This window comes from Trachymyrmex cornetzi, unplaced genomic scaffold (genome assembly GCF_001594075.2).
Source record: "Trachymyrmex cornetzi isolate Tcor2-1 unplaced genomic scaffold, Tcor1.1 scaffold147, whole genome shotgun sequence".
NCBI lineage: Eukaryota > Metazoa > Arthropoda > Insecta > Hymenoptera > Formicidae > Trachymyrmex > Trachymyrmex cornetzi.
In genome coordinates this window covers 738382-751310 of record NW_017296059.1, presented here as the reverse complement: position 1 = coordinate 751310, position 12929 = coordinate 738382, and the positions used below count along the sequence as shown (strand labels likewise).

General features: G+C 31.7%; 2 protein-coding genes and 1 long non-coding RNA gene across 3 annotated transcripts; 1 reads left to right on the top strand and 2 right to left on the bottom strand.

Moving 5' to 3' along the window:
• The first annotated feature begins 2741 nt into the window (after positions 1 to 2741).
• LOC108757621 (uncharacterized) lies at positions 2742 to 5781 on the top strand. Its single transcript, XR_001939910.1, has 3 exons — positions 2742 to 4498; positions 5558 to 5655; positions 5734 to 5781. It is a non-coding gene; the product is annotated as an uncharacterized LOC108757621 (long non-coding RNA).
• LOC108757620 (solute carrier family 35 member G1) lies at positions 5539 to 7798 on the bottom strand. The gene is made up of 3 exons (XM_018502084.1): positions 7191 to 7798; positions 6361 to 6576; positions 5539 to 6033 (listed from the first exon to the last, which is right to left on the bottom strand). Exons 1-3 carry the CDS (start codon positions 7500 to 7502, stop codon positions 5539 to 5541), a joined length of 1023 nt encoding a protein of 340 aa, XP_018357586.1. The 5' UTR covers positions 7503 to 7798.
• Positions 7799 to 9829: 2031 nt separating this feature from the next.
• LOC108757568 (ester hydrolase C11orf54 homolog) lies at positions 9830 to 12073 on the bottom strand. The gene is made up of 6 exons (XM_018502028.1): positions 12013 to 12073; positions 11778 to 11876; positions 11393 to 11568; positions 10932 to 11214; positions 10093 to 10286; positions 9830 to 10021 (listed from the first exon to the last, which is right to left on the bottom strand). Exons 1-6 carry the CDS (start codon positions 12071 to 12073, stop codon positions 9830 to 9832), a joined length of 1005 nt encoding a protein of 334 aa, XP_018357530.1.
• Positions 12074 to 12929: the final 856 nt, after the last annotated feature.

Genomic DNA, 12929 nt, shown 5'->3' with positions numbered 1-12929 from the left:
TGTATATGGATAAATAATCGAACTAAATTGTGTTGATAACAGGACGGATATCACAATATACAGGGTAGTCCACTTAAATCTTGAATATCTCGCTTATTTTTGATGATATAAAAAAATGTTTCAAATGAAAGTGGAAGGATTTCGAGGGGGACGTATTTTGATTATGTTGGTTTTTTTCTAGGTGGAGGTGCCGAAAAGATATGAAGGTCACCTCAACTTTTTTAAATGGATCAGTTAGTGTAAAGAAAACATATTGTTTTAAAAAAATATGTATGCAAAATGAATGATTTTTTAAATAAGTAACTATGTGTTTTTTTTTCCATCAACTGATTCATCTTATTATTCTGTTCATAAAAATATTAAGATACGATTATCAAAAAGTTAATAGTTTACGAGTTATTTAACATTTTATGTTAATATGTGCCAAAATAAAGTGTAAAATATCTCGTAAACTATTGGTTTTTTGATATTACTACCTTAATACTTTTATATGCAGAAGAATTAAAGAAATCATATTGTGTAAAAAAATCATTCAATTTAATTTAGAAAAGTTGATGTGACCTTTATATCTTTTTGGCGCCTCCACCTAGAAAAAACCAACATAACCAAAATACATTGGTAAAATTGTAGTTATCGAGGAAGTACTGTGATGGATGCTGAATCGAAGAGGAAAATACAAAGTACATATAAACATGGTACAATTTTTTATGTATTCGTTACAATATGAACATTATGAAAATTAAATGGAGAAAACAGATCTTAAACTGATCAGATCTTGATCTGATTATACTCCATAATGATGCTATATATTTTAATGTTACTTTTTTTAATATTATAATTTAATTTTAAGCATTACACACAGAAAAACTTAACAATAGAAAGACTAAACAATAAGAAAATCAACATGTTGGATTCGTTATTTCTTACATTCTACTAAGTTCACAACCTTTAAGAGGCCGTAAACTGTAAGTTGTAAGTGACGATATATCGACCATGGAACTTATGCTTTTAGGTCGTAAGAATTGGATTTTGCTCAATTCGCTTAAGTCTAACGGTTAAAGCCTAAAGACAGTTTAAAGACAGAAATTATTGTCACTTAATCTCTTTTGACTTGTGATTTAAGGCCTCTTAAAGCAAGATTGCTGACTGAGACTTATGATTTTACGGTTTGTATTGTAATTAACTGGTCGATTCACTAGAATCTTAAGTTTTTCTATGTGCCATGGCTTTTAATCCATGGAATTTTTTTACTTTTGGATTACTGAATTGATCGAACGAAGGCAAAGAGTAAAGTGTTGAATTACTATGCGATCTTTATTTTAGTATTTGTTAGTTGCAATCAATATATGATTAACATCTGTGTGACGTAAAATCTTTATTGTAAACGTTTGTTATTCTATTAATCCAGCTTTTTGTTTTTTCAAACAAAAAAGCGGAATTTAAAGAGGATATTTATTGTGTCAAAACGAAACAAGCATTGAAACAAGTATTGAATGCAATACGAATTTTAAGTGATTATATATGAATGCGTAAAACATTGGACAAATTAATGATGATTATAAAAATCGTCATAGACGACTTGGATAGTTTCAAGAAAGAAAGATTAACTGTACACATAATATTTGTAAAATACTGCACGTGTAGTGGGGTATTTTTGTGTGAATGTCAATTTCTATGTAATAATTTATAGCGAATTCGATTGCACATTAAAGCTGTCGTATACAGATTAATATAAAAATGTATATAAAAAAGTAATATAAAAATTTAATTAATATAGATATAGAAACGGATTAAACCGCGAAATCTTTACTTTATTGTACTGTTAGGTAAAATATGTATTTCATAATTCGAAATATTTGCACTTTTACACTCAGAAAAAATCAGTATACAACGATTTTAATATACATTAGTGCGCATTAGTGCATCAAATCGAATTCGCTATTAGTATGTATGTTTCGCGAGGTCACATAATCATCTCTCTGGAATCAATTTGAGATGCGACATTATAGTTATACATACAATTTTACAAGCAAACAGAAAGAGAGAGAACCAATTATGATATAAACACTGTCTCGAATACTAAGTAATCACTGCGACACACCAACGGTCCTGTAAAAATGGATTTCTGTTGGATCTGCACGTCAGATTTTACAAAATTAATGATTATGTTCTTGTACATATATTAGTTATATTCTTAAGTTGGCTCTTTTGGTATCATATATAGAAAAAAGAATATATATATGTTGTGTGTGTGTGTGTATGGTGTGTTTATATATATATATATATTACTTACATTCGACGTATAATAAATTACTATTGTTATTTCTATTATGTGGCTGAGAGTTACGAGTTTTATCTAATTCACATCTTTTTTTCATACATATAGCGATTATATAGCGCATAAGGAAGAGATCTCATTTAAGTTTCTATAAAATAGATACATTAAAAAGAAGTATGTATTGATATAATATTATGAGAGATTTATATACATTTTGTGTTTCTTTTTTAAATCTTCTCAAAGACTTATATTTCTCCGTATACTTCTCAATGTATTGTATAAATATTCGCATATTTTTCATGTATAAGTTACATAAATTAACGTCATTGATCGTTAATTGAAAACACTCGGCAGTTTATATATAAAAAATTACACAATTCTAAAATTACATAATTAATTCATAATTGTGATGTATGAGATTATTTTTCAGATTTATTTAAATTTTTTTTGTGAGATAATTATGACGAGATGGAGATTAGATTCAGTACTCCTGTCGTCTTTCTAATTAAAAAAAAAATTATTTGGATAACATTATTCTGATAGTGATTTTTTTTATTGTATCGTGTATTTGAAGTATTAGTTATCGAAAATGATCTCATTTTTATATATCACACGATACAGATAACTAGCGTTGATAGAGTGATACAGAGAGGAGCGAGAAAATGGGACAGAGAGAGAGAGAGAGAGAGCAACGCACATTGTGTATAATATGCTGTAGTAGAACAATTGTTGCCGAATGTTTAGAAAAAAGAAAGAAACACTTGAATGTATCCTCCTTAGCTTGACGTTAATACGTGTATTTTAGACATCTGTATTTATATCTCCACGATGTTGATTAACGCAATCAAAAAATTGAGAAAAGTAAAAAAGGTAAAATGACAAAAAAAAAAAGAAACGAGCGCGTGCCCTATTTTTGTAACCAAAACGTATTTTGAATACGATAAAAATTTTCACATTCTCGAAATGCGCGTTTTTTCGCAGTAAGATGTATATTTTATTGTTTAATGCTGTGATGTGACAAAATCGGCGGCGTGCAGTCTCTACCCAGAACTTCATTTCTATAGGAGGGAAGGAGAAAGGAAAAAATAGTGAAAGAAAGGACATAAGATTTTGAGAACGAGAGAGATTCTGTTGGTTAAGAAAATATTGGCGAAAGGAGTCTTGAATATCGTGAGATTGGACGAGACCGCATCGGTAAAAGAAAGCTTCGAATTGTAGTGAAAAGAAGAAAAATGGATTTACAAAATCAGTTTTGCTATTTTATCGTCTATTAAGGACGTTTTCTTTTCTATTTTTTAATCTTTTTTTAATCGAATAAGTCCTAAAATCTGTGATGAGCGTTGAATAAATCATTAAAGAAATCACTGAAGAAGTCGGTGGTAAAAAGACTAATATAATCGGCGCGATTTTATCCAATCTTTACGATCTCTTTCGAGAGGCGCTTATTTGTTCGTAGCATTTTCTATCGCATGCATACTCGCTGCACGACAAGGTTAACACAACTTCCTTTTAGCAATACTATAGATTTATATATATGTGTACGATGCGAAACAGCCACTCTGTGCAAGGGAAAAAGGCGAGGCAGTTAGTATAATAAGGTCGTTTTTTCGTTATCCAACCAGAAGCTAAGGCTATCTTCGTCTTCAGAGATCAGAAGACGAAAATAACGTTAGTCGTGGTTACTTCTGGTTGCATAACGAAAAAACGCCATAGCTCGAGGTGCCCTTCACTTGTACAGTTGCAAGAATTACGCTTTAGGGACGAAAATCATATGACCAATGTAAAATACAAAAAATATCGGAAAAATATATATGTAAATATATACATATATTTACACACATACACGTATACACAGGAAGCGTGTTAATGCGAGAGTTGCACGAATAAATCGTACGATTTTCGCCCTTCTGTGCGAAAAAACTCCTACCGTATGTGATTACATTCCTGTGTCACATTGCTATGGATGTACCCTCGATCGGATGTTTATCCAAATAAATTGATCGATATATGTATCGCAAGGCGATTAGGCACAAATGCGATTACATCAAGAGACTAAGATGTGTATCGGCTGTAGGCGATGCAAGTAAAACGAAGAGAAAAATGTAGGTTGAAGCGAGAAAGGGCAGAGTAGAGCGAAGCGAAATGAAGTAACGTTATATATGTGAAGTATATATGTACACACATACCTTTTTCAAGCTCGAGAAGCCACTCGTACATAATGTAAGTAATTGTGCAACTTCTCTTTAATTATAAGGCAAAACGTAGAATAAGATTAGTCATAGGGTATAACAAAATATTGTATGATGAAGATTTCACATAGTTCGAAAGAAGGAAAAAGATGGTAGCAAAGTGTTTATGTGCGAGAGAGGAAGAGAAAGTGTGTGCGTATATAAGAAAGAAAGATGTATATGTCTTATGTTATATTTACCGTTCGAAAAGTGTAAACTAAATCCTGAAGTATATATATATATGTTATATATATTATATATAGATTTATAAGCACACTGTCAAAAGCAAAAAGAGGTAGATCCATTATCCAGCGACATTAATAGGACTGGTGCGCAACCACGCGCTTTTGTCAGGGACTATAGTAGATGAAAAAATATCCAATGTAAATAATTATATTACCTTCGATATACATATATATACATATATATATACATTTATATGTATATATATGAGATATAGCGATTTACTCTGTTAATGTAGTTGTACCTTTTTTTCCCATTGAATAAATCATCGATAGATATTATACATACATATATAAACGAGTTATACACGTGCATTTCTCTTGCTGTCCAATTATCACCTATGTATATATTTGCACGCATAAATTCGTGAAATTGATTATATATCTTTACTATTATTATTATTGGTATCATCGTTACTGTTACTATGACTTATATATTTACTTTTATTATTATCGACACATCAATATTTTAGATAATCTAGATGATTGATGTTTATTTTATGTCATTTTAAGAAATATTAAGAAGAGACACAAAAAGAACAAAAAAAATCATTTATAATCGAATTCTACTTATTAATCGGCACCTCTTCAATGTGTGATACCAGGAACTTGTTTTAATAAGAAATCGAACAGTTAAGTTCATTGATCCTAATACTATTATTGAAAATTTATTGATATTTAACGTTTTAATATTTTTACTAGTCTGATTTTTTTAAAATTACAAATTAAATTAGCAATTCTCGCTTGCATTTATTGCGAAATTCGATTGCCCGAATGATTGTTTCATTGGCTAAGGAATGAAATCGCAGACCGCGTAAATCTCCTTCTCGAAACCCATGCAGACAACGGAGGAGATGATGAGGATCGCACCAGTTAGACTGGTCGACGTGGGCTTCTCGCCGAACAGGTAAACCTGGATCAGATAGGCCAGGATGATATCCAGTGATCTGGTGACCGATACCTTACCCGCGCTCTCAATCTTAAGCGCCTTTGTGACCAACACCTGACCGGTAAGGCCAGTTAACGCCACCAGTAGGATCTGGCCCCAAGTGAACCAATCGTGTGGTAATCGAAACTTGTGGAGCTCATGACCGATACCGTGTCCGGACACCGTGAAGTAAAAGAACACGGCAGAGGCGAACGACCAACACGATAGGTTTAACACCAGGATGGAGTAATGTATCTCCGAGCACTTTCTCATGACGACGATGTTGAGCGCCGTGAAGAGAGTGGCCAGAATAGCGCACAAATATCCCATAAGATTATAGCTCTCGGTACGATGCATCTGGAAGAGAAAAATTATTCTTGAGGGTTGGAAAACGAAGACTATGATGAGCGTTTTTTCGAAATCATTACTTGAATTTAATTTAAATTTAATAATAAAAGAACAAGAGCATTTCTTTAATGTAAAAACAAAGAATTCGTATATTTATATAATTTTGTTTAGCCCTTTGTATGAATTCTTTGTAATCTGAATGACATTTTAGATTAGATATTAATAATTTTCAATTATTAATATCGCTCTACACAGTGAATGAAATTTACGCAGCTTTGTCTATTGAGCTCGTCCTTATCAAATTAAGTTTATATTCAGTGATAAAAATTAGATTACCTGAAATAAAAAAGGTGGTCTGGCAACGAGGATAACGCCTGTCAAGAGCGTGCAGACTACCAGTATGCGCAGAACACCGCAGGGTTCTTTTAGGAAGAGGAAAGATAACGCGATGACGATCACCGGTGAGCTGAATATAATCGTGGTAGCATCACCTAAAGGTAATTCTCGAAAGCTATAATATAGCAACGACAGGGTCATACCGCCTACTAGGCCCTGGAAAAAAGAAAAAAAATGTAAATCAGTATAGTGGCTTAGCGATCGTATAAAAAACAGAGTTTCATTCTAAAAAATGTTTCTCTTTAAATGATTAGTGTATTGATGATAATAGCACGTTAAAATAGTTCATAAGAATGTGAGCTTTGTTTTTATATCCCTTAATTTTTCTGAAGGATTTAGTTTTGCTAATGCATGTGAACACAGATATTGCAAATGAATAATATTCGTCGCCGACTTTCCGGCTTGCAATTAATATGATACACGTCGTAGAAAAGCTGTGGACGCCTGCAGATAAGCTCATAATCATTTACATGCGTAATCAGATAAGAACAGAGTGACTAGTTTTGTAATGACCGACATTTCTCTCATGAAAGTAGATTAGGAAGTAATACCAATTATGTTACAAAATTAAAAACTTTTGCAGATCCAGACATTTTAATAAATCCAGAGACTGTATTAAGCCTGTTCTTTTTGGTTGAACTTTTGCTCCAGTTCATCTCTCTTCCTTTTCTCTCCAGGAGGAAAAAAGGGGAAGAAAGATGAACTGGTGCCAAAGTTCAGCCAAAAAGAACAGGCCTAATACAGTCCGTGTTCGGACGAGCAAACTTTACCTGAAAATGTATGAGTATTCTTTGGCCAGAAGGGCCGAAAAGATTGCTGGACGATCTGCAAGCCACGACAGCCATTGTCAGGATCTGCATCAGGGCGCGAATGGCCAGTAAAATCATGGGGTCTACGTTGCGAATCGCTTTGACTAAGGCGGAACTGATGGTGAAGAAAGTGCCTGATATAAACGCCAGGAACACCCCGTACCATTTGGTGCCGTCCCGATAGGTTTCGCCATTGTTGGCGAACTGCTCAGTGTAGTGATAGGCTGGGTGGATGCTGTTGTAGGAAGCTGTGGACTCTATGCTGAACTTCATCGCGGTATGTATACTGAAACTACTGAAGCAAGAATACACGGAGACTGGCACTGCGTAGTTCAAGCATTACTATCATCGTCCACCCGTTGACACATCTGCGACTCTGTCCGCAATTAGCATAACTTAAATGACCAACGGATTATTGCGGATTAATGACGTTAAGGAAGATTCGGATGAGTGGAGCGACGACCGTGAGGATGAGACTTACCGATAAAAGAATACACATTGATAAAAGAATAAAGAGATTGTTTTTTGGAACATACAGAAGAGAGTTGCGAACGTGATTATCCAATTGAGACCGGGATATATAGGTATACATTTGATCGAAGTCATCGTGATCTTTATTCGATTGCAATTTTCCAAAGTAATCAAATTAAACACGAATTTTTTAGATATGTTACCGATAAACGTGTTTTGTTGCTGATTAACATTTGTTTTATTTATGATTAAAATTAGTTTGTTCTATAAATAACAATTAAACTTTTGTCTTTTATTAGTGTAAAGATGTAAATTAATCACGATAGAGATCTAAAAAATATTAAGGTTTTAAAAAGTTTTAAAAGATCTTCAAGACTTTTCTAAAAGATACATATCCGAAAAATATCCAGAAAATGCTCAGAAATATTTTGTTGCGAAGTTGTATATTATATCTTCAAAATAATTCTAAAAGATATTAATATATATATATATAACCATCATAGAAGATATTTTTAAGATATTTCTAATAGACATGTTAAATATATGTAAATAATATCTTTTAAAGAATAATTAAATATAAATATAAAAGTAATGAAAAAATAATTTAATTTAAATATAAAAAATAATAAAAAATTTTTTTTTAAACTGTGACGTTATAGAACAATTGGATAAACGGAAATATACCCAGCACAGAAGAAACTATGGGAAACGATCTTTATTCTCATCTTCATTCTTATATATATGCATTTTTTGTTGAATAATGTAATAGAGTGAAATGCTGGAGGGCCTACCCAGTGAGAAATGACAATGAAATCGACGTCGATTTGACGTCAATTCGATGATTTCGATGTCGAATCGACATCGATTCGACGTCGATTCCATTGTCATTTCTCACTGGGTATTAATGATTTTATAAAAAATGATTTTTAAAAAAAGAAAAATTTGCGAGCTTATAGAACATAAGTACGAGATCAAGGTAACTTAGATATATCTAATATATATCTAATAGATGTCCCAAATACTATACTTGTCTGTCCACATTTTCATTTTTAGATGAAGATAATATATTTCTTTATTAGAGAGAAATATAAGAGAATTCTAAATGAAAAAAAAAATGGTTTATTTAAATAAACATCTTACATCTTTTATTCACACACAATGTACAAATGTAGATTAATTATAACAGAGATGAATTAGTAAAAACAAAAATTTGAAAAAAACATGGAAAATACGAGAAATATAATCCAAGATATAAAAAAAGAGAAATTTAAAAATGATAAAATTATAGCAAAAATGTCGTAACTACAGTAATGTCATATATACAGAACAATTGTTCCAGTATATCCTAGAAAATTCGTCATTAGAGCCCGGATTATCTGTCGTATCGATTCGAATCGACCGTAGTGCGTTCCTCATGATTCTCCCCACTGCCACTCGCCCATGGTGGAAGAATAACATAGTGTGCACAGTTTGCAACCTTCCTTCTCTGAATCTCCTGTGAAACGCTAAACATGGGACGATATTCATAATCATTCAGTTTTTATTTTAAAACTGTTTTAAATAATGTCTTAAGATGCTAATACAGTTCTTGGATTGACTTATGGCACCTTAAAATTGTACTTAAGATAGTCTTAGGCCGTGGTCCAATTCATGCTGGCAACGCTCATGAGCATCGTTTGTCTTCGTTTAACATTTGACAAACAACAAGGATGAAATGATTTTTAAGCGTTGTGAGCGTGAATCGGACCGCGGCCTTAAAAGCAAGAATCGATTATGAATACCGACCTGTTTCGTTTCGTGAAATTGGTACTGAATTTTCCTTGTAACACACTTTATGTTTCTGTTTCTATAGAAAGAGAATCTAGAAGATACATTATGATGTGTGTCAAACAAGGAAAGAAGCATTGACTTTTATCGACATTCATAGATAGAGAGGTCGAAAATTCAGAGAAGGAAGGTTGCAAACTGTGCACACCATGCTATCCCTTCCACCATGCACTCGCCCAAAGCCACGTCCGACGTCGGTGATTCTCAAAACTTTAATCCGGGCTCTACTCATCATTGATATTAAAACTTTTTAAAACATGATAAAGCAAATGGTCTAATGTCATTAACTGTCAATGTTCTTGTTAATGATTTCTTAAACAAGTAAAGTTTATCATTTCACGAAATATAGGTACGGGATTAATACGATAGAGCTTCGTTGCTGGAGAAAAATATCCTAAATACTCCGTATTACTATTATTCGGTTCAGTTTCATGGTAATACCCGCCGCCGTCGTTAGAATTAGCATGGACGTGCCATCGATTAAGATAAATATTCTGGAAAGTATCAAGTTTATGAATAATTCACGATATATATCTGTTTTGAAGATTATAGACATCAATATTACTTCCTTGGGTGACATTACTTTGTGCCTGTCTGCGCTAACAAACGTGGCAAATGCCACCACAGGTGAATCTTGAATTTTCCAATATTTAATGCACTTATGAATTCGTTTTTTCATTTTTATCGGAACTTTCCAATCATTTTGTATGACATGATGTATCGTTTTCCCGTTTTTTATTATGAATGTACCGCCGAAACCTGTAAGACCAAAAAATTCATTTGCTTTTATTTAACGACAAGCTTAATTAATAATATCTCTGTGAATTTCTTCTGGTAATGAATGGAAAAGAATGGATATAATTATATGTTCTCTTCCTTTTTTTATAAACTTTGGATACAAAAACAAGAGACACGTATAAAATAAATACAATAAGAGACACGATTTTATAAGCATTCTTTTAGCACAACTAGATATTGAAATAATTTCTCGTAGCTGGTATCTTCTTACTTTCTTAGCGACTACTATGTCAGAACTGTGAAATACATGGATAAATTTAGACAGAGATGTCATAGCATTTCATGTATAGTTATACATTTAGATTTTTTAAAACTCATTTGTCGAAGTAAAAAATTACATGCTTTTTAATTTCAGCTATCCAACAACATATATATGGTCTGTTTTCTGTTCCTGCACTAGATTGTTCTAGAACTCTCTTTCTCGCTTTAAACAAATATCAAACGTATATTTTTCTCACTTTAAGTTCAAAAAGTGTACACTAGTTCAGCCACAAAAAACAGACCCATTGTCTCAAAGCTAATTAAATATAAAGGAGCATAGTCTTACATAATATTTCTTTATATATATATATATATATATATGTACATGAATAGTTTACTTCTTACCCATGAGTTGTGAACATTTTGAAAATCGTTTAATTGCGTGCTGCAATGCAACTATAAAGTCACGACCGGTGCGATGCTTAGCATGTACTTTCAGAACTTGTTCTCGCAGACCTTTGCTGACGAAGAAGTTCCCGTATATATTGCAATAAGGATTAGTGTTAGCTAAGGATTTCGATAATACAAAATGTTTTTTTAATATTCCTGATGTTGCTGCGAAGCAACTTTTATTATTAACTGTCATCTTTCCTTCTGCTGCTGGTGAGAATGAAGCGTTCATAATCAGCTATAAAATAATGTTCGTGAGAAATGACTATAAAACGACAAAATCAAATAACAGGTTTAAAGTAGAAACAAAATTGAAGATAACACTAATTTGATGAAAATAAAGCTAAGATATAAATTAAAGAAAACACAGAAATTAAATGTATTTAATGTTTCATGTAAATATAAGCAATACATACCTCGTGCAATAAATGTTTCCGTGTACAAAGACCTCCTCCGATAATCAAGTTATCACTTTGGGTACGATCAAGTTCTTGTAAGATATTTTTGAAATAAATATTTCTGTTTTTTATCGGAAATGGAAAAAGATTCGAGATACCACCGATATCTAAAAGTGCTATATCGCCGCATAATCCTATAGATATACATACATTATATTTTATCTTACGGGAAATATAAATGTGCAATATGCAGATTATTGAGCCGAAATTCTTCAAAAGAGCTGAACGACTTCAGTAGTTCGATTCCTTTATACCATGGACATATATTCAGCTTACAATTGAGATTCGAAGTTATGCTCGATAATTTAGGTGCATCTTTATAGACACACAATAAATCTCTCACCTGGTGCTGCGAGATTGAAAGGTTCCTGAGTCAAATCAGGACAATCCACCCATTCGACTGTAACTTCTTCAAAATCTGTACTCAACTCATTCTGCAAAACTATTATCATAAAAAAATATATAATAATTTTATTGAAGTACAAATAACAAAAAAATGCAGGAAATAAACATTACATGATATCATGCTCTTCATATATAATCTACATCAATAATCTACGATTATATTATGTGTATACCTATAGCTAGTTCAGTTTTTTCAGGTACATACAAATCTATTGGTATAATTAGCTCCACCATAATATACAACCTATAATTTATATAAAATAGAAAATTTGTATGTATACTGGTAATCGAAATATTGAAGTGAACCAATTGTAATCGTGTTTTTAATTCTATCAGTATTGTTCAGAAAAATAGTCATACTGCATATATATATAGTTTATTAAAGTATATTTCGTGTATATTCTAATACGCGCGACGAAAGAAATGAGTCACATGTTAAATACTTAATACATCACTTATCAATTTATATATATATAGTGCAATTAACTCTCACTAAACAAATATATTGCGATACGAATGATATAATTATAACCTGCTTAGGTTCTGATTATGATATTAATATAGATAATGAAGTGGTTTTTTTTAAACCGCAGACACATAAAGCACTTTGATAAACCGCAATCTTTCATCGAAACATGACAGAAAAAGGCAAAACAAAAATATAAGACTATAACAGTCATCGGTCAACATTAATAATAATATTTCAGAACAATAATATTGTGAGATTCAGAACAATTTTGAGAGATCTTAAATTAATTTTAAATTTGTCGAATTAAATGAAATTTTATATTAGATTTGTTTTATGTGCATAAATAGAGAATTAGTTGTACAAGAGAGAGAGTAATATCTAAACAGAAGGCATCGTGAATTTTATTCAATTGCAATCTGCTATAAAGATCGATTTGCTAAGGAGTCGACATGATTAATTTTGTCTTATTTTCTATGAACATTTACTTTATTTGTTGTTAAAATCAATTTATTACACATAGATTAGAATGCCATTTTGTACTATAAAAATATAAATTAAATTTTCAACATTTATCAAAATTGAAGGAAGACAATTTCATTATAATATATTTCTTTATAGTTT

Excerpts from the sequence above, each read along its gene's own strand:
- LOC108757620 (XM_018502084.1), bottom strand. The coding sequence starts at position 7,502 with ATGAAGTTCAGCATAGAGTCCACAGCTTCCTACAACAGCATCCACCCA. Across the intron at positions 6,577-7,190 it reads GAATACTCATACATTTTCAG|GGCCTAGTAGGCGGTATGAC; the intron begins GTAAAGTTTGCT and ends TCTTTTTTCCAG. Across the intron at positions 6,034-6,360 it reads GACCACCTTTTTTATTTCAG|ATGCATCGTACCGAGAGCTA; the intron begins GTAATCTAATTT and ends TTTCTCTTCCAG.
- LOC108757568 (XM_018502028.1), bottom strand. The coding sequence starts at position 12,073 with ATGGTGGAGCTAATTATACCAATAGATTTGTATGTACCTGAAAAAACT. Across the intron at positions 11,569-11,777 it reads TTTCAATCTCGCAGCACCAG|GATTATGCGGCGATATAGCA; the intron begins GTGAGAGATTTA and ends GTATATCTATAG. Across the intron at positions 11,215-11,392 it reads GGAAACATTTATTGCACGAG|CTGATTATGAACGCTTCATT; the intron begins GTATGTATTGCT and ends ATTATTTTATAG.